Genomic DNA, 22286 nt, shown 5'->3' on the forward strand with positions numbered 1-22286 from the left:
AGATGGTTGTGGAAATTGAACTCAGGACCTCTGGAAGAGCAGTCAGTACTCTTAACCACTGAGCCATCTTTCCAGCACCCCACAAATTAGGTTTTAAGCCGATTTTTCCCCCTTGTTTGACAACAAACAAAAATTAACACAATAAACAGGAGAATTTCTTATCTATTGATTTGGGGCCCTTTTTTTTTTTTTTTTTTTTTTTTTTTTTTTTTTTTTTTTTTTTTTTTTTGGTTTTTTCGAGATAGGGTTTCTCTATATAGCCTTGGCTCTCCTGGAACTCACTTGGTAGACCAGGCTGGCCTCGAACTCAGAAATCCGCCTGTCTCTGCCTCCCAAGTGCTGGGATTAAAGGCGTGCGCCACCACAGCCCGGCGATTTGGGGTCCTTTAAGACCTATTTTACTTACTTGATGTTTCCAATTATAGGATGATTCCTAAAAATATCCTGTAATACCTAAGAGACCCTGATAGAGAACTTATAAACTGCACTTTATTGTTGGGGGTCCACACTAGCCCCACGTTGGGGCGGCCAAAATAATGTTGGGGTCCACACTAGCCCCACGTTGGGGTGGCCAAAATAATGTTGCAGCCCAGGCAAAATGTTGAGGCCCCGGCCGACCCACGTTTGGGCGGCCACTGTATCCCGGCCCAAGCTGCCGCTCCGGTCCACGGGTCGGGGTTCAGCAAGATCGAGGGTGAGGGCAGACTCGAAGAATGGAGACCAGACAGGGTGTGATTCAATCCCGTTTATTCTTCAGTCTCTCTTCCTCTAAGTGTCTCCTGCTGTGTCTCCTCTGTCTGCTGTCTCTGATTCTCTCTCTATAGTCTGTCTTCTGATCTGTTCTGTCTCTGCCTTTTATATGTCTCACTTCTAAGCCACGCCTCTAAGTTACGCTTTTAATCATGCCCTTAGGTCTTGTCTCTAACTCTGATCTCTATACTTCTAAGTCATACTCTTAAGTCACACACCTTTAGTCTCAAGGTATCTAAACCAAGATTATCGGAGTGTGATCAGCTGTTGTAGGCTATTGTAATCCAAGTCACATGTCAGGTTATATGGCTCAAGATGGCTGTAAAGCTGATAGCCGCTTTCTGCTAAAAGTCGGCCCCCAACACTTTATTTGTCCAACTAAAGAACAGTTAAGTTTTCCAAATAATGCCGTTATCACTAAGCTAAAGATCTAATTGGCTTTTTTGTGAGATTTAAGAGTTAGGAGCAGCTGGGCATGGTAGCATATGCCTTTAATCCCAGTGCTACAGAGGCAGAGGTCGGTGAGTCTCTGAATTCAAGGCTACTTCTGTACATAGTGAGTCCCAGGACAGCCAGGGCTGTGTTGAAAGATCCTGTCTCATAACCAGAACAGCAGCAACAAAAAGGTTTGGGAGCTACATCATTTGTAAAATGAAATTGAATGGTTAGCTAGATATGACTGAATAGTTAAGTATTTTCAAAAGTGGAAGCAAACATTTTTTAAAGGCTAGAGATTTAGCTCAGCAGTTAGTTTAGAGCCCTTGTTGCTCATGCAGAGGACCTGGGTTGAGTTTCCAGGCCATAAGGGTGGCCCATAGTTGGCTGTAACTGCCATTCCAGGGGTCTGACTGACATCCTCTCTAAAGCTCTGTGGGCATTAGGCCTACATCTGATGCACATATATATAGTAAACACATACATAATAGAAAATGAATCTTTTTATAATGGATTGGTTTACAGTAGGCTACTTTTCTTGGAAGAGTTCATTTCTTTTTGTATTTTTTTTAAAAACTGATTGCTGTGAGTCTTCTCCTTTGCTTTGGTTTGTTGTAGCCTGTTGCTTTAGCTAGCCTAAAACAATGTCACGTCTCCTGCTTCCATAAAACCATTATGCATATTCTAGTTGTAGAATTATTATGTAACTTCTTTAATAATTTGAGACATAGAGAAACTTCATTATACAAATGAGTTTTTACATTAAATTGAGTTTTAAAGATTTTATTACTTATTTTTGATACTTTTGTGAGTTTCATATATGGATTGGCCATAGTCACTCCTCTCTCCCAACTCTTGTCATACCACCTCCTCTTTCCTACCTATCAAACTGTTTTGTTTTTTAAACCTTTCAGGATACATTTTAATGGATACAAGCAAATATATAATTTCTGTGTATAAATGGAATATTTTTTGATGCTTTAATTCATGAATATATCATATATTTAAATCAGATTTGAAACATCTGAAACATTCTCTTCATCCTTTCTCTCTGTTTTTTTTTTGGGGGGGGAGGGGAATTTGGGTAGAGGGAGCAGTTGTTAGGGTTTGACCTTAGGGCTTTTCTTGTGCTGGCCAAGTACTCAGGCTACAACCTGATAATACTATTTCTTTGTGATGAAAACATTTAAAATTTTGTTGTCTAGTCTTTTTAATTATACAATGTATTATCATTATCTTTAAATACCTTACTAAGAAAAAGCACAATAGAATTTTTACTTCTGAAGATAGCTTACACAAGCTTAAACCAGTTGTTTTTAACCTGTGTGTCAAGACCCCCTCCCCCCCTTTCATGGAGGTTGTATATCAGACCTACTGCATATCAGGTATTTACATAATGATTCATAACAGTAGCAAAATTATAGTTATGAAACAGCAATGAAAATGTGGTTAGGGGTCAGCACAACATGAGGAATTGTGTTGAAGAGTTGGAGCATTAGGAAGGTTGAGAACCGCTGGTGTAGACACGTTTTTTTGATCAACTTTTCCCAAGTCTTGTGTCTCATTAATTTCCCCAGCCTCTAGTAACTACCATTCTATGCCTAACTTGTATGAGAATAGCATTTTGAAAGATTCTGCATATCAGTGAAATGGTGTAATGCTTATCTTTCTGTTCTTGGCTTAGTTTACTGAACACAACAGTTCCCAGTTCCTTCTATTATATACAGATACCATATTTTCTTTATTGACTCACTGGTTGGTAGACACTTAAGTTGGTGCTGTGTTTTGGCTGCTGTGAGTAGTACTACAATAAATAGGAGAGCTCCAATGTCTCTGCGACCTTCTGATTTTGTTGCTTTTGAATAAACACCTAGTATCGTATTGCTAGCTGTATTTAATGTTTTTTTTAATAAAAGTGTGTATAATAGTTATATCAATTTATTTTCCCACTAGCAGTACAAACAAGGCTCTCAACATAGTTGTTTTGGTTTTTGAGACAGTGGCTGGCCTTGAGCTCAAAGATTCCTGCTTCTGCCTCTTGATTTCTAGTATCAGTGATATGTACCATCACTCCTGGCCTTGCCCTTAGTCCTTTTTGGTAATAGTCATTCTATTATCAAGCAGCTAATTAAAAGTTTGATTTTTATTTCCCTGATTGGTGGTATTGAACTTTTTTTTTTTTTCAAATAGCTGTTGACCATTTGTTTTCTTTTGAAAAAAGTAAAACACTTGTTTAAGTCTTTTATCTGTCCTCTACCCACCATGGACGGGTCAAACTGTTCTTTCAGTTTTGCATTTTGAGAACTCTTGTCTCTACCTGCTACCGTCTGGAATTATACCTGTGTCCCATACTAGTGCTCTAACTCCTGAGCTTTGGACCTCACCTTAGAGCTGTATAAACAGGCCTAACTCTATCACTCATTTTAAAAAATAGAATCCTTTTTTTTTTTGATCAGGTTATTTTTGCATAAATTTGAGATAGTCTAGTAGGTAGTTCTGAGTATTCAGTATGGCTGGTTAGTATGTTTATATTCTCTCTTTCATCAGCCATTAAAAAGTAGGCAGACCTTACATTAAAAGTTCTGTTGCCAACTGCATGTGGTAATAATAAGTCTTTGATCCAAGCACTCAGGAGGCCAAGGCAAGGGCCTGGTCTTACATAGTGAGTTCAAGGACAGACAAGGTCTATGTAGAAGAGAACCTGTTCCTCCCCCAAGATTTAAAAAAAAAAAAAAACATCAATCAAAAAAGTTCTATTGCTAATTTAATTGATCACAAAAGTAATAGCCGTCTACATAGCTAAATCCATACATAGGATAAGACATGAAATGTCAGGAAGCTTCTTTCCTGCCTTCTCCATGCTATTCCTCCCATCCTGTATTAGTACAGTAATTATTTGGTGCCTAGTGTCACTGATTGATTCCAGTCAATATTGACTTAATGTAGGAAGTTTCTATAGTTCTCTAATTTTAGTAATTGATCCTTTGCATCTTATTTTTAAAATAATCTTTATTTGTAGGGTTTGAAGCTATTTTATTTTCTAATACCTCCAGATCTTATGTGAAATGTGATAGATAAATGTGCATCTGTGCTTTTGCTATTTGTTTTTTGAGATAGGTTTTTCTTTATAGCCTGGGCTGATGTGGAACTTGCTCTGCAGACTGGACTGTCCTCAAACTCAGTGATCCGCCTGCCTCTGCCTCCCAAGTACTAGGATTAAAGGCAAGAGCTACCACCGCTTGGCCAAATCTGCCAAACCTTCAACACTTATTTCTAAGCCCTAGGAACATTAGCTAAAATCATGTGGCCAACTAGAGGGTGGTGGATAAGATTGTAAGGTAGTAAGTAAATGTTCAAAAAGATTTCTTCTTCATACAATTTGGAGCAAATATGAATAAGTGGATATGGAATGTAGCAAGTTCTTGGTGTCTAAAATTAATGCCATCTGCTGACAGTGCACACTTGATTGCTCATTGTGGGTTGGAGTTTTAAATTTTAAAGAAATTCTTACCATAATCTTAAATTGGGAAACCTTTAAGTAATTAAAAGTACCTCATATGTATAATGAAAAATTCACAAACAGAGAATTTTTTTTTAATGTGATATTACCCAGTCCTGTTCAAAGTGCTGTCTGCATGTGTGTGTGTGTGTTTATGTGTGTGTGCACATGCATGCATGCACACACATATAATATACAAATGTGTAAACATATTTATGTGAATACAGTGTGTAACAACTTGTATATATACATAAAACAGAAAAATACTTTACACAGGTTTATATGTAGCCTTCACTTTAAAGCATACAGGATGAATGTAGGTTAGAAGTATAATCGAGAAATGAGATAAAATTGAATGTGAGGGCTGGCTCAGTGGTAAAGAGCACTGGCTGATCTTCCAATAGATCTGGGTTGGATTCCCATCACCCACATGGTAATTCCCAGCTGTCTATAACTTCAGTCTTGGGATCCAACTCCCTTTTCTGGCATCTCTGGGCAATGCATTCATATGAGACATAGAACCTCATACACATAAATAAAATTAAAATTTTTGAAAAAGAAAACAGAATGCGTATACTACTATTTTGAGTGGGTGCCTTCATACACTGATAATTTCTAGTTCTTTCCTGCAGAATCCCTAATAGACCACCTAACTAGCACTCTAACCTAACAGTCATTTCACGTTTGAGTTATAAGAGTTATAGATTGCTTATATAGCTGCATATTTTAATAGAGGAAACTGAGGGTCGCAGGTGTTTGTGACCAACTTACAGTAGGTAGAGATTTAAATCAGGTTTTTACTCAGGCAATGGTGATTTCTCATCCCCTGTTGTCAAGTCAGATATGTTGGTTCCTTGGTGGCAATATTTATGATGATAGGAACTCTGAAAAAACATTTCATCTGTAGATAGCTAGTGTATAAAAACGAAGACGAGCAAGTTATTATACCCAGGTCTTATTTGAGAATTTAGGTAGAGTAGTACTTTTCAACCAACTGCCCCCTTTCCCCATCCTCTCACAGGGTTTTCAACTTGTCTTGTTTGTTTTAAAGTAGGGCCTTACTATGCTTCTGTACCAGACTGTCCTGCAACTCAGGTTCTCCCAGTGCTGGGACTAAAGGTGTGCACTGCCACACTCACACGTGGATTCTTGTTTTTAACCTCTTTATTTGTCTTTAATGAGTGAAATTCTAGCAGTTTAGCCCAAGATTTTAAAAAAAAAAAATTCTTAGCTCCTAAGAATATTCATTTGTAATGGTGATGTAAACATTTATTTTTACTTTTAGGCATTTGAAGAAATAGAAATTTAAAAACAAACAGAAAACATAACAAAATAATTTAATCAAGTGGCAGTTTTCTTAAGTTGGAAACTTTTTTTTTTAAGTTGGAAACTCTTATTGGACCCAGTTTTTCAAATTAATTTTATCCTCTTGGGGACAATGTCATGTATAGTGAGAAAGCACAAATTTAGACCAATATGGAATGATTCTTAACCATCTTCTTGTGTTTATTGCAGGCCTTTTTAGAAATGGCTTCTGAAGAAGCTGCCATTACTATGATAAATTATTACACTCCTGTTACTCCTCAACTTCGAAGTCAGCCTGTTTATATCCAGTATTCCAATCACCGAGAACTCAAGACTGACAATCTGCCTAATCAGGCTGTAAGTATTATAGGCATCTGTAAGAATAATTATACAAATATATGCTATCATAACTTAAAAATTAACTTTCTATACTTCCGAGAAGAACCACTATATAGTTTTCTTCCTTTTAGTACACTTTATTAGGATTTCATATGAATATGTAATTTGTTCTTAAATGCTTAATAATAAAAACAGTTTCATTTGGAAACTTTGGAAGTTGTAGTGTTAGAAATGACACTTACTGGACTGTGCATGGGTAACATTCTTGTATGTAATTCTAGAAGTAGGAAGCTAGACTACTCAGGGAAACTCTCTCAAAACAATCAAGAAGTAATATTTCCCCCAAACCCATAAAACTGTTTTTGTAATTAAGATAAAATCCTATACCTTCTAAAATCAGAAATATGAAAGAAGTACAGGAAATATTTCCAGCAGGAAATAGCTGGATTTACCCTTGTTTTGACAGAAATCAAAAGCGTTGAGTTTGCCTTCCAGGGTCCTTTGAGTGTTTGTTAAGCACTCTCCCAGGGTCCGCATCCCTAGCCAGGAGTAGTTCTCTGTTGAGGTGATAGGGAGGCAGTTTAAGATGTAGAGAATTGCTCAGAATTTTTTTTTAAATGAGTTTTGACTCCTCAAGTGAATATGGCATAGTCTAACAACATAATGCTTTTATTTTGATATAGTTCATGGTGAGTCTTTTGTGTCTTTCCAGGCTCATTTTAAGTGGTTAATAGAAATTTGATTTAACAAGAAAAAAAAAACTTGTCTACAAAGCAAAGGCATTTTTTAAAAAGTATGTGTTTGTCTGTCTGCTTTTTATATGCATGGGTGTTTTGTCTTTATGGATGCCTGTATGCCAGATGCTCTGGAACTGGAGTTACAGACAGGTGTCAGCTGTCATGTGGGGCTGTGAATTGAACCCAGGTCCTCTAGAAGAACAGCCAGTGCTCTTCACCACTGAGACATCTCTTCAGCCCCCTGTACTTTATTTTTTAAATATCTTCTAAAATTAAATATAATTATTTCACTTTCCTCTTTTCTTCTCCTTTCTTTAGCCCCTCCCATTCCCCACATTCTTTCTCAAATTTACAACTGTGCTTTCATGCTGCTGCTGCTGCTGCTGCATTGCTTTTGTTGTTATCCATCCTCAGCTTCACATACAGGGTTTCTCTGTGTAGCTTGCTGATTCTGTTGAGTGTTGCTTCTGTGTATATGATTTCAGGACTGACCACCTGGTGTTAGATAACCAATTTGAATACTCATCTCTGGGAAGGCTAGTTCTCCCTTGCTCAGCTGTTGTTAGTTGGAGGTTCTTTCTTTGAGACATGTGAGATTTCTCTCTCAGTTTAACATCTTTATCTATGGGTGGTGTTCTTGTTTAGGCAGCCATATATTGAGGTAGATATCATGGATGTGGCTTCCCTGTCATTTTTAGGTGATACAGTCTCAAAACAGACTTTCCCATCTTCTAGCTTTTATAGTCTCTTCCCCCTTCCCCCATGGTGTTCTTGAGCCTTGGATGCAGAAGTTGTGTTGTAGATGTATCATTGGTACTGGGCCCCTAGCCCAGTTGCCTTCTTCATTTTTAACCAGGTATGGTTTTCTGTAATGGTCTCCATCTGGTGCGTAGTGAAGCTTCTTGATAAAAGGTGGTCTGTGCGTATTAGGATAAGTATTTAGGTTAAAAGTATTGGTGAGATCAGGAATTCAAGGTCCATGCCTAAACATAATAAAAGCAGTATACAGCACACCAATAGCCAACATCAAACTAAATGGAAAGAAACATGAAGCAATTCCACTAAAATCAGAGACAAGGCTGCCCTCTCCCCCATCTATTCATTATAGTACTCAAAGTTCTAGCCAAGCAATTAGATAACAAAAGGAGAGCTGAGGGATACAAATTGGGAAGGAGGGAGTCAAGATAACACTATTTGCAGATGATATGATTATATATATATATATATATATGTGTGTGTGTGTGTGTGTGTGTATATATATATATATATATATATATATATATATATCCATCCCTAAAAATTCTACCAGAGAATCCTACAGTTGATAACTTCAGCAAAGTGGCTGGATATAAAATTAACTCTAACAAAACAGTAACCTTCCTCTACTCAAAGGATAAATGGCTTGAGAAAGAAATTAATGACATCCTTCACAAATAATATAAAATATCTTGGTGTAACTCTAACCAAGCAAGTGAAAGATCCGTATGACAAGAACTTTAGTCTCTGAGGAAAGAAATCAAAGAAGACCTCAGGTGGAAAGATATCCCTTGCTCATGGATCAGCAGGATTAACATAGTAAAAATGGCCATCATATCGAAAGCAATCTATAGATTCAATGCAATCCCCATCAAAATTCCAACTCAATTCTTTACAGAGATGGAAAGAGCAAGTCTCAAATTCACCTGGAATAACAAAAAACCAAGGATATCGAAAACTGTGCTCAATAATAAAATAACTTCTGGGGGAATCACCATTCCTGACCTCAAGCTGTACTACAAAACAATAGTGATAAAAACCGGTTGGTATTGGTACAGAGACAGGCAGGAAGATCAATGGAATAGAATTGAAGACCCAGAAACAAATCTACATGCGTATAGTCACTTGATCTTTGATAAGCCAAAACCATCCAGTGGAAAAAAGCCAGCATTTTCAACAAATGGTGCTGGTTCAACTGCGGTCAGTATGCAGAAGAATGCAAATTGATCTGTTCTTATCTCTTTGTACAAAGCTCAAGTCCAAATGGATCAGGGACCTCCGCATAAAAGCAGATACACTGACTGTAATAGAATAGAAAGTGGGGAAGAGTCATGAACACATTGGCACAGGGGGAAAGTTTCTGAACAGAACACCAGTGGCTTATGCTCTAAGATCAAGAATCAACAAATGGGACCTCATAAAGTTGGAAAGCTTTTGTATGGCAAAGGACACTGAATAGGACAAAATGGCAACCAACAGATTGGGAAAAAATCATTACCAATCCTACATCCGATAGAGGGCTAATATCTAAAATATGCAAAGAACTTAAGAAGTTAGAGACCCCAATAACCCTGTTAAAAATGGGGTACAGAGCTAAACAAGAATTCTCAACTGGGGAATCCCCAGTGTCTGAGAAGCACTTAAAGAAATGTTCAATATCCTTAGTCATCAGGGAATTGCAAATCAAAACTATGCTGAGATTCCACTTCACACCAGTCGGAATGGCTAAGATCAAAAGCTCAGGTGACAGTAGATGTTGGCAAGGATATAGAGAAAGGAGAACACTCCTCTATTGCTGGTGGGACTGCAAGCTGGTAAAACTAAAACCACTTTGGAAATCAATCTGGTGGTTTCTCAGAAAATTGGAAATAGCTCTACCTGAAGACCCAGCTATACCTCTCCTAGGCCTATATCCAAAAGATCATCCAACATAAAACAAAGACACATTCTCCACTGTTTATAGTTACCTTATTTATAATAACCAGAAGCTGGAAACAACACAGATGTCCCTCAACAGAAGAATGGATACAGAAAATATGGTACATTTACACAATGGAGTACTATTAAAAACAATGACTTCATGAAATTTGCAGACAAATGGATGGAACTAGGAAATATCATAAGTGAGGTAACCCAGACACAAAAGAATACACATGGTATGTACTCAACTGAAAAGCGAATATTAGCTGCAAAGCTTGGAATGCCCATGACACAACCCTCAAACTACATGGAGATTAAGAAAAAGGAAGACTAGGCCGGACAGTGGTGGTGCACACCTTTAATCCCAGCACTTGGGAGGCAGCGGCAGGCGGATTTCTGAGTTCGAGGCCAGCCTGGTCTACAGGACAGCCAGGACTACACAGAGAAACCCTGTCTTGAAAAACCAAAAAAAAAAAAAAAGAAAGAAAGAAAGAAAGAAAAAAGGAAGACCAAAGTGTGGATGCTTCAATCCTACATAGATGGGGGAACAAAATAATCACAGGAGGTAGAGGGATGGAGGGACCTGGGAAGGAAAGAGGAGGGGGAGAAAAAAAAGGGGGCAGGGTTAGGTATTGGAGAGTAGTACAGAGTACAGAGAGTAGTCAGGAAATCGAACAGAAATATGTAACAGGAAATGGGGAACTCCGGGTAGCCACTAGAAAGTTGCAGATGCTGGGAAAGCAAGAGGCTCCCAGGACCCAACGGGGATGACTGTAGCTGAAATATGCAACAAAGGGGAGATAGAACCTGTAGAGACCACCTCCTGTAGATAGGCACAGCCCTCAGTTGGGGGATGAATGGGGCCACATACCCATCTCAAAATTGTTAACCCAGAAATGTTCCCTGTCAATGTCACTGTCAGAAGGACAGTATCTTAGGGTTTTACTGCTGTGAACAGACACCATGAGCAAGGCAACTCCTATAAGGACATTTAATTGGGGCTGGCTTACAAGTTCAGAGGTTTAGTTTATTACCATCCAGGTGGGAACATGGCAGCATCCAGGCAGGCATGGTACAGGAGGAGCTGAGAGTTCTACAACTTCATCTGAAGGCTGCTAGCAGAATACTGACATCCAGGCAGCTAGGATGGGTGTCTTAAAGCCCCCCTCCCCCCACAGTGCCATGCCTACTCCAACAAGGCCACACCTTATAATAGTGCTACTCCCTGGGCTGAGCATATATGAACCATCACAGACAGGAACAAAAAATGGAAATGAGACTGAAGGAAAAGCCACCCAGAGACAGCGCCGCCTAGGGATCCATCCCTTCTGCAGACACCAAAACCTAAAACTATTGCTGATGCCAAGAAGCGCTTGCTGACAAGAGCCTAGTATGGCTGTTCCCTGAGAGGTTCTACCAGCACCTGATCAATACAGATGTGGATACTCATAGCTAGCCATCGGACTGAGCTTAGGGACCCCAATGGAAGAGCTAGGAGAAGGACTGAAGGAGCTGAAGGGGATTGCAACCCCATAGGAAGAACAATATCAACTAACCAGAACACCCAGCGCTTCCAGAGACTAAACCACCAATCAGTGAATTTGCATGGAGGGACTCATGGCTCCAGCTACATTTGTAGCAGAGGGAGGATGGCCTTATCTAACATTAAGGTCCTGTGGAAGCTCGATGAACCAGCAAAGGGGGATACTAAGACAGTGGGAGTGGGGAGTGGGTGGAGGAGCACCTTCATAGAGGTAAAGAGAAGTGAGGAAATGGAGAGTGGGATAGGAGGTTTGGGAGGGGTAATTGGGAAGGGGGATATCATTTGAAATGTAAACAAATAAAATGATTTATGAAAAAGGATAAGTAATTAGAATGCAACTTTTTTTTAAATATAAAGAGAATTTTGCATGTATTCTTCCTATAGGGCAAGACTTCTTCAGCTTTTTAAACTTGATTGTTATGGGAACTGCATTTATAAAATTACTAAATTAGAATTTTCTATATTAATACAGGAACATTTTCTGTATATAATCCTTGTTTTAGGATATAATGGCATGTTTCATTTTTCTTTTGAGGGATCAGATTTAGAGCCTTAAGCATGCTAAGCAGGTACTATACTGTTGAGCTGGAGCTCAGACTATTAGAATTCTTCAGTGAAAATTGTCTTTATAGATTATAAATAAGAAACCTGCTCATAGTTAAACATTCAAGCAATTTAGAAAAATAAGAAGAAAAATGCAAACATCTGTTTGACCAGAGATAACTGCTAATTGATGCTAACATTGTCCTATGCATTCTTCTGTTGTGCTGTATATCCAACTGTATACAGATGAATTCCTGGTGTGTGAAGTGTTTTTGTTTTTACTTTGTAATATATTATGGAACTTGTTCTTCAGCAAGAGACAACTGCTTTTGAATTTTTAATGACCACTGTTATTCCCTTGATAGAAGACCTAAGTTAGTCCAGGTTTTTGATAAGCATTAAAATGTTTTTCCTATCTTAAGGTTTTATAGTACTGCAACAATACATTTTGGCACACATGAAACATCATTGTACTAGGTCGTGTTTCTAACAGTGAAATCTCTGGGTTCAAGCATATGCATGTTTTAATAGCTATTATGATTGATTTCTGTATTTAATATGTTATTAAATACTTTTTAAAATGTGTGTGTGTGTGTGTGCTCATACACAATGTATTTATGTTTGTATGTCATAGTGTGGGCATAAATGTGTGACTCTTATGTATAGAGGTCAGAGGACAACCTTGGGTGTCATTCTTGCCCTCCACCTTGTTTGTGACTGTTGTTTGACACTGCAGACTCCAGGCTTAGCTGTCCTTGAGTTTCTGATAACTCTGTCTTCACCTTAACATTTGTAGACACATAGGGATATGGTGGGACTTGTGCAGCTTTCCTCCAGTTCTAGGGATTCAAACTCAAGTCTTCATGCTTGCATTGCAGCAGATGCTGTTAGCTGATGAACCATCTCTCCAACCCTCAAAATACACATAATACATTCATCTTTAAGTCATTTGTAAGTGTACATTTTAATAGTTGTTAAGGACAATCATTAACTCATCCATCTTTGGAACTTTCCCCCTGTTTTAAACTGAAATTCCTTGTCTTAAATAACAACTTTCCAATTCCTTTTTTCCTTGGCCTCTGTCAACTGACATTCTTCTTCAGTCTATGACTTTGTGTTTAGGTAATTTAAAAATCATTTTTAGATATTGGTAACTTCCCTCAAGATGGTCATATCATTTCATACCATGCTCCAACATAACATTAAGATAAAAACCCCAAACTACTTACATTTTAAAAATATATTTATGTCTATAAGTGTATGCATGTATGCACATGCCTGGTACCCATGGACATCAGGAGAAAACATACAGTTGCTTGGAACTTAAGTGATGGGTGGTTGTGCCACTATATGGGTGCTTACAAACTCAACCCAGGTCCTCTCCAAGAGCAACAAATGCTCTTACAGCTCAGCCATCTCTCTGACCCTTCTTCCATTATTTTGGTTGCTTCTGGTTTGATATTCAAGTCTTTGTTCTCTTGGATTTTTTTTGTTTTATATATGAGATACTATTATTATTGAACTTTATTTCTCCTAATGGCAAGATAAGTTTCTTCTGGTTTATTTAATAACCCATTTATTAATCTACTCATATGAAACTTACCATAGTTTCATATCATGCCCTTTCTGCATGCTTATAATATGCATTTATATATACTTGTTAATAAATGCATGTTACATTCTGTGTTCATGAATTCCCTTTACTTGGCGCGAGCTCCAAATCTAGCTTGGACCTAACCTTCTCATTCCTTCTGCTTTAGTGTGTACTCTAACTTAATTTACTGCAGAGCAATATATTGTCTCTTCAGAATTAACTAATTAGAGTCCTTATAATTATTTTTGTTAAGTCTTGTTTTCTTTAAAAAATTGAAATTGGGTTGTTTTTTTTTGTAAATTTGGAAATAATATATTTTTCTCTGAATCTTTAGTACTAGAAGTTTTGTTTTGTTTTTCTATTAAAGTTTTTCAGTAGAATTTAAACATTCTCTTCATGTAAATCATACAGCTTTCACAGTAGTTTTATTCCTAAGTATGTTAGTATAAATTGCCAGAACAAAAGATAATTTAATAAAAACTTAGAGATTGGATTATGCCAAAGGGAAACAGTGAGAAATCCCAGTTGCTTGGCAACCGCAGTCACCCAAATGGCCTAGTTTATTCTTAGATAGCCTTGATTTCATCCCAATACTTTTTTGTTCCAAACTCTACAGCAGATATAAGTCAAAATGGAAAGTAACTGTTTACATATATATACGCATATATACATGTGTGTGTATGTAAATAAATATATATATATATATATATATATATATATATATATATATATATATAGCTTTTTTTCAAAGCCAAGGAATCAGAGTCACATTCTCCCCCCCCCCCTCTTTTTTTCTGATCATCAAGATACCTCAAATCAAGCATGTGACTGAGCTGTGGACACAATTGTCAGAGGGTCAAGACCATGTGAAGTAGTTTCACCTCCTTGCTTTACTGGAGAACTATAGTTACTAAATACAATTGTGTTGTGTGGCTCAGCATTTGAAAACTTTTTGCTTTGGCATTTTCTTGACCTTGTTAGTAGTTTATGAATTTGCAAAAATGACTTTGTAAGGTTTACCTTTAAAATGTTCTCTAAACAATTATTAAAATGAATTAAAATGAATACTAAAGACCAGCATATTCACTCTATTCTAGTTTCTATATTCTTGACCTCAGAAATGTATTCTTCAAGTCACACAGGTACTTGGTGTTTTATTTATTAAGGTAGGGACTCTCTATGATGCTCAAGTTAGGTTGAGCTCACTTGGTAGCCCAGGCTCTCCTTCTCCTTTCCTCCTTTATCACTTATAACTGCTGGGATTACAAGTCTGTGCCACCATGTTCCCTGGGTGCATTTATGGTTTAGAGCAACAAACAATATCTCCCCACTCTAACTTATTAAAGTTCTTGTGCTTGTTTGATTATACTGATTTCTGTTTCCCTTATTAACAGTATAATCATTTTAGTATTGTTGCCTTATTAAGTGTCTAAGAATTATCTCCCACAGTAATAATTTTATTGCATCATAATTGTAAGCATCAAATGGATTTTCATCTTCAAACACTTTTTGTTTGTTTTTCTTAAATATTTTTGCTTAGTTAACAATTGCTATTAAGAACTTGGTTTGGTAGTAGTGCATATTTATAATCCCAGCACTAGAGAGGCAGAGGCAATAGGATTTTAGTTCAAAATTGTCCTTGACTACACCATAAAACCCTGTCTCAATACAGAACAGAAAGCTTAAAGTCTTATAATTATAAAATATATCTACCATATTTTCAGGTCCCTCCCCATTTATACTTTCTTTTTTCTTTTTTGTTTGATTTTTGGTTTTTGGTTTTTCGAGACAGGGTTTCTCTGTGTAGTCCTGGCTGTCCTGGAACTCACTCTGTAGACCAGGCTGGCCTCGAACTCAGAAATCAGCCTGCCTCTGCCTCCCAAGTGCTGGGATTAAAGGCATGCGCCACCACCGCCCGGCTCTACTTTTATTTTCAAAAACTCTTTTCTACTCTTCCTTTCTCTCCTTCTTTCCTCCCTCTCTTCACTCCTTTCTTTGCCTCTCATCCCCCCGCCCTGCCTCCATCTCGTAAACTTTTGTTCCCATCTTACCCCTTTCAGTACTGGTATTAGAGGTGTGCACTGTGCACCCCACTTTAAAAACATATCTTTACTTTCTTGTCAGTTATTTAGAAACTTCGAGGCTTTCCCAAAAAACACCCAATGCAGAAGTAGTGACTATGTTTAACTAATAAAATTTAGCTCCTCAGTTACTGTGTCTTATAGCTGTCATATGGGTTGTTTTGTTTTTTGTTTTACAAGACAGGTTTTTTCTGTGTATTTTGGCTGTTGTGGAACTCACTCTGTTGAATAGGCTGGCCTCAAACTCACAGAGATCAGAGATCTGCCTGCTGTGATTAAAGGCTTGAGCTACCACTGCCATCACTTGAGACACCCAGCCAGCTGTCCTACTGAACAGGGTAAAATCTAGGCATTAGCACAGGAATCTGTTGGCTATAAGACAACACGAATTAATATCTTATACTCCTTAATTTGTGGAGTGTGTAGAATAGTTCACACACTGATCTTATATTTGCCTGTTAATTCTAAGCCTGTATCTTTTTTGATTGGTATTCTCCACCTCATACACACCAATTAAAGTTTCAAAGGGAAGTCTGAGTTGGTTTTCAAACTTGTAAAAGCAGTATCATCCTCATTTTATAATAAAATCTTACTGAGAAGCTCAGAGTAAAGTAAATGAGGTAGAGTGCCATGTTTAAAGCAAAACTGGGGACCTAGACACTCTACAGTGTTGGCTATAGACAATAGTTTTGAGAAGTAATGATACAAACAAAATGTTCTTTTAATTCACATATTTTTTTTAAAGGTGAAATTGCTTTGGGAACTGAAAATTAGGGTTTTTTGTATTATATAATATGTAAAAATATGTTGACATAAAACCACTATTAAAATGTTTCTAGATCAACTAGTATCTTTAAAAGGCTCATGGTCTCTTTATTTTGTGTACTAACACTGGAACGGATATGGTGATGAATATAGCCTAGACACGTGCAAATTCATAAAATATTTTGTATATTAAAAAAATGTTTTCTTAACTAGTTATGCTAGCTCATACCTTTAATCTCAGCACTTAGGAGGCAGAGGAAGGAGGATCTCTTGTGAGTTCGAGGCCAGCTTGGTCTGCACAGTGAGTTCCAGGGCTTTGTTGCATTGGGAAACCCTGTTTTGAAAGACAAAAAAAGATTTTTCTCTAGTTTGTAAGCAACATATAAAGTGCATAAAATAGAAAAAATCATATACGTAGCCTGCCACAGTGGTGCATAGCTTTTCCAGCGCTTGAGAGGCAAAGACAGTGGGATCCTTGTAAATTTGAGGCCAGCCTGCTCTATATAGTAAGTTCGAGGACAGCTGGAGCTACATAGTGAAATTCTATCTTAAAACAGTCAAACAAAAGAAAAAAGAACAAATACAAATGTAAAAACTGGGATTTATTAAGCATACAAAAAGTAAAAGGCTTCCAAGTTTAAGAAAGGCACTTATTTTAGTAAAATTCATTATAGCAAACTGTGAAGAACTCAAGCATTTCACATTGTAAAACTGTACATAAAAATTAAAAACTGCAATTAATTATTTAAAATATCAATTCTATGATTAAAATTTCCTAATTGAATATATGAAAATGAAACCCATATTAAATTTGTAGAACTTTTTATTTTGATGCACATTTTTAAAATTATCACCACTCTTAAGAAATAAATGTGGCTAAGCATGGAGGGACATTCTGTAATATCAGCACTTAGGAGGCTGAGTTTTTGGCCAGCTATGGCTACATACTAAAACTTCTTTCCATATGTGGTGGAGGTGGGGGACACAAGACCTCCACATAAAGAAGTACAAGCAACTAAGGAATGCTGAAAGCTAGAGAAATAGTCTTCCCTTGGGAAGAGTAGTACACTGTTTTTAACCTATACCAAAAGGCCAGCCCTGAAATACACACACACACACACACACACACACACACACACACACGTATATACATACATACATGCACAGTTAATGTACAGATCAAGCAGATTATAGTTATTCTCCTTTCACTTTTTAAAAGTAAATATTTTAAGATTTGAGGATATTACAAATGTAGAAAAAAAATTACAGATAAAGTTTCAGTTTTCAAGCCTTTTGAGAGTGTATGACCAACCATTTTTCATTATTTACTGGTATTTTGTATATGCATGCTACAAGTGAGGAAATTTCTTTTATAGAATAGAATTGGGTAGTCAACACTGGCCTAGGTTGGTGGCACAGGCCACTATTTACTCAGAAGGATCATGAGTTTAAGATCTGTTGAGGCCGCATAGTATATTTAAGGCCAGCTCAAATAACTTTGTGTAACTTTTATCTTGAAATCAAAAAGCACCCCAGGAAGGCTCTGGTAGGATGCTTACCTGGTGTGCAGGAGACCTTGAGTCCAGTGCTTACTACTGGCCCCTAAGAAGAAAAAAATGTAAGGAATTAATATTGATACATCACTCCTCTGTCATCTGTAGATCCCACTCATATTTTGCTAACTTTTCTATTCTGCATGTAGCAAAATGATATAGATTCATGTATATGTTGTTTGGCTATGTCTTTTTAGTCATTTTAGACAAATTCTGCCTTTTTTTTACTCTGATGTCCTTAACATCATTGAAAATGAAAGGCAGTTTATTTCCTATAATGTCCCTCAATGTGTGTTGGTCTAACGTTTCCTTGTGATTCAATTCAGAATATATATCTTAGACAGATATATGCAGAAGTGACATGTAGAAGCGACACAGTCATGTTTATCAGGCTTCTGTACCATGGAAGAAGGAAACTTCTCTCTTATTACCCTTTGGGGAAGATAGTAGTTTGGTTGGTTGTTTCTTGGATCACCATTCTAAAATCCAAGGATGCTAGAGGTACTTTTATAAAATGATGCAATAGCTGTATATACCATAAGCACACATTATTGTATATACTTTAAATACCCTCTAGATTATTTATAATATCTAATATAACATGAATGCTATATAAATAGTTGTAATATTGCCAGATATAGTGATATACCCTTGTAATCCTCAGCACTCGGGAAGGAGGACAAGTTCTAATCCAGACTTAGCTACATAATAGTGAGATATAGTTTCAACAAAATCCCCAAAGTTGTTACATTATTTTGTTTAATGAATAATGACAGGTAAAAGGGGTGTTTGCATGTTCAGTATAGATCAGTAGTTCTCAACCTTCCTAATAAGATCCCTTAATACACTTCCTTATGTTGTGGTGACACCCAACTATAAAATTATTTTTCTTGCTACTTTGTAACTAATTTTGCTACTGTTATGAATTATAATGTATCTGTTATGCAGATAGTCTTAAGAGTCTCTTGTGAAAGGGTCATTCAACCCCCAGAAGGGCCACAACCCACAGGTTGAGAACCACTAGCATAGACAGAAATTTTTCCATCCATGTTTAGATGTTGTACCTACAGATATAGAGCACCCACCTTTACTTAAAAGGGGGAAGAAATAATATCTCATACATTTGGATTAATCATAAATGCTGTTCTTTACGAGCTATCAGTTTTTAGTATTATGGATTTAGGAATTCCTGTTTATTTTATGTATTTATTACCTTTGATGTTTAAAATTCTCAGATTGGGCCAATGGGAGTCCCTTCAAGTTGTCTTCTGTAGTTGACATACAGCCTTTATTGTTCCAGTAATTTTTGCATTCTGGAAAATACACCCAAAATACCACAAAACCAAAATTATTTCATACTTATATTCTGTTTTTCTTGCCACAGTTCCAAACCAGCTGCTTTTTAGAATACCTTGTTTCATTTCAGTAAAAATGTATTAGAAGCTTGCTTGTACACTAACATTCTTTGTCAGGTTATGTGAATGACAGGTTAGCCTGATCACACTCTAGACTCAATATACTAGTTCATTGCTTGCCCCACCCCACATACCTCCTTCACCCTTCTCAGTCTCATGACATTGGCTACTTACATCATTATGGGTTCCCTTCTAACTTCTTGGGCTTAGGCATTCTCAGCCAGCTGCCCCATTTATCTTCATCTGACTCTTCTCACACTCTTCAGGTGATAGCTACCTATCATGAAGCCCCCTATCCCCGCAAACAGAAGCATACTATAAATACCTTCTTTTCCTTGTCTGGATTCAGATTTTCCTTTGCAAGGCAGCTCTGGCCTGTGGATGTGGTCCTCGGCTTGTTCATGATGTTCCATGTCAGGGAAGTCTACTTCTACTGATAGCCTGCTTTCCTCACTGACACCAAATCACATTACACTTACACTGTCTAAAAGCTTTAGACCTGAATTGTCAAGTAGTAATGCACACCTTTAATCCTAGCACTCAGGAAGCAGAGGCAGTAGGTCTTTGTGGGTTTGAGGCTAGACTGATCTACAAAGTGAGTTCCATGATAGCCAAGACCACATGAAGAAACCCTTCACCCCCAACATAATAGTGCTGGGACTAAAAGCTTACGTATATCACTGCTCCCAGCTTTTTCATGTAGATTTTAAGGGACAAACCCAGGTCCTCATGCTTACACAACAAGCACTTTATTGATTGAACCATCTGAGCCCCATCTTGAAGGAAGGAAGGGAGGGAGGGAGAGAGGAAAGGAAAGGAAAAAGGGAAAAAAGGAAAAAGGGAAAAAAAGAAAGAAAAGAAATGGAACCAAACAAACAGAAAACTTTGCTCTTAAACATATCAGACTTGAGATATGTATCCAGATAGGTGTCCAGAAGTTTGTATTATGTCGCATGAGCTTCAGGGTGCACACACTGCTTCTGTGATCAAGAGTGCTCATTTTTCTTTTTTATTTATTTTTTGCCTTGTTTTATAGAGAGCCCAAGCTGCACTGCAGGCTGTCAGTGCAGTCCAGTCAGGAAACCTGTCCCTTCCTGGAGCTGCTTCCAATGAAGGCACATTGCTACCTGGGCAGAGCCCTGTGCTCCGGATAATTATTGAAAACCTATTTTACCCTGTCACTCTGGAAGTTCTCCATCAGGTAAGGAACAAACTCTTCTGAAAGCAGAATCAAACCTGTTTTTTCTTAACTTTTGATAGTTACTGTCTGTTTTGTAAATTGGATGTGATGGCACACAACTTTAATCCCAGTGCTTGGGAGGGAGAGACAGATTAATCTCTGTGAATTCTAGGCCAGCCTAATCTACAAAGGGAGCTCCAGGACAGCCAGAGCTATATAGACCTTGTCTCAAAAAAAGGAAAAAAAGGGAAAAAAAATCATTCTTTACTGATTTGATTGATATTTTCTTTTTTCTTTTTTGGTTTTTCGAGACAGGGTTTCTCTGTAGCCCTGACTGTCCTGGAACTCACTCTGTAGACCAGGCTGGCCTCGAACTCAGAAATACACCTGCCTCTGCATCCCAAGTGCTGGGATTAAAGGCGTGCGCCACCACTGCCCGGCGATAGTTTCTTTTCATTATTTGCTTATATAATATGAAGAAATTTACCATCCTGATTTTATAGAAGAAATTGTATCAGGATTTTGGTTTTGGTTTTGGTTTTTTTTTTTTTTTTTTTTGATATCCACCCTTTTCTAAATTTTGTATTTTTAAGACCTATAAACCACTCTCTTAGAACTTGCTGTGTAGACCAGACTGGTCCTGAACTCCACAGAGATCTGCCTGCCTCTGTCTCCTAAGTGTGTTATTAAAAGTGTGTATCACTACACTTGGCCTAACCTGAAGGCAGTTGAGTGGTGGAAGAGCATGTGGTATGAAGAACTTTCATGCATGAGTTCTTATGTTCAATCACTAATTTCAGTAATTATGATAGTAATACCAAACATTGGAGGGAAAATGGTGGGTAAGAAAATCTAATTTTAGCCAGCCTTAGTAACACAGTTATAATCCTAGTACTTGAGAGGCTGAAACAGGAGGATTTTTAGAAAATCAAGTCTAGCTCATAGCAAAACCCTATGTCAAGCATATCTTTGTCTTTGCTTTAGTGCTTTGAAAAGACACTACCCAAAGCAACTTGTACAAAAGAAAGCATTTAATTTGGGGTTGCTTACAGTTTCAGAGACTTATTCATTAGCATGGCAGGGAACATGGCAGCAGGCAGGAGTGGTGCTACAGAAAGAGCTGGGAGCTGTATCCTGCCACAAGCAAAGAGAGATTGGGAATAGCATGGGCTTTTGGAACCCTGGAGCCCACCTCCAGTGATGAACACACTCTTTCCAACAAGACCACACTTCGTAATCTTTCTAATCCTGTGAAAGAAATTACATTCCCTAGTGACTAAACATTTAAATATATAAGCTTATGGGGGCCATCTCTTGAGTGTTAGGATTACAGGCTTAATTTTTTTGATAGCTAAGCTTGAAAAAAATGAAGAAAGTATAATATCGTTGATAAAATCTAGATAGCTGTAGTTTCTTCAAAAATTATGTCACCACAGAATACAAGTAATTTACTGTCCATTCTTATATTTGGATATTTTCAGATTAAAATTTTGAGGTAAAAGCACTTGCCTTCTAGCCCAGTGACATGAGTTCAGTCCCTGGGACCCATATGGCAGAAGACGAGATCTGACATGAATATGTGTGTGCATGCACAGGCACACATATACATAAATACTTTTTTTAATTCTGAAGGGAAGCTATATAGTAAGCCTCAGTATATACATGCATATATGATATGTATTGTGCTAGATAATTACTTGTAATCCAGTATAATCTTTGTAGATCATTGATTAGCGCATTTAAACTGTCTTATCAAAGATAGTCCACTAAATTGGGGCTAGTATTATTTAAAATTTACAAATTGAAAGGTCACAATTACACAATTTTCTAGTGGGTAAAACTGGACACACTTCCTCCAGTAAGGCCATATC

The 22286-nt window shown here is 37.4% G+C and overlaps 1 protein-coding gene across 5 annotated transcripts in view; it reads left to right on the plus strand.

Annotated features, from left to right (window-relative positions):
• The window catches only part of Ptbp3 (polypyrimidine tract binding protein 3), a 79195-nt gene that overhangs the window by 32154 nt on the left and 24755 nt on the right, over nucleotides 1–22286 (plus strand). For all 5 annotated transcript variants that reach the window (XM_034502243.2, XM_034502244.2, XM_076934884.1 and 2 more), the window contains 2 exons: nucleotides 6200–6346; nucleotides 20272–20436. In XM_034502243.2, coding sequence (XP_034358134.1) covers nucleotides 6200–6346; nucleotides 20272–20436 — 312 coding nt within the window. The remainder of the gene's footprint in view (nucleotides 1–6199; nucleotides 6347–20271; nucleotides 20437–22286) is intronic.

This window comes from Arvicanthis niloticus, chromosome 5 (genome assembly GCF_011762505.2).
Source record: "Arvicanthis niloticus isolate mArvNil1 chromosome 5, mArvNil1.pat.X, whole genome shotgun sequence".
In the NCBI taxonomy this organism is placed as follows: Eukaryota; Metazoa; Chordata; class Mammalia; order Rodentia; family Muridae; genus Arvicanthis; species Arvicanthis niloticus.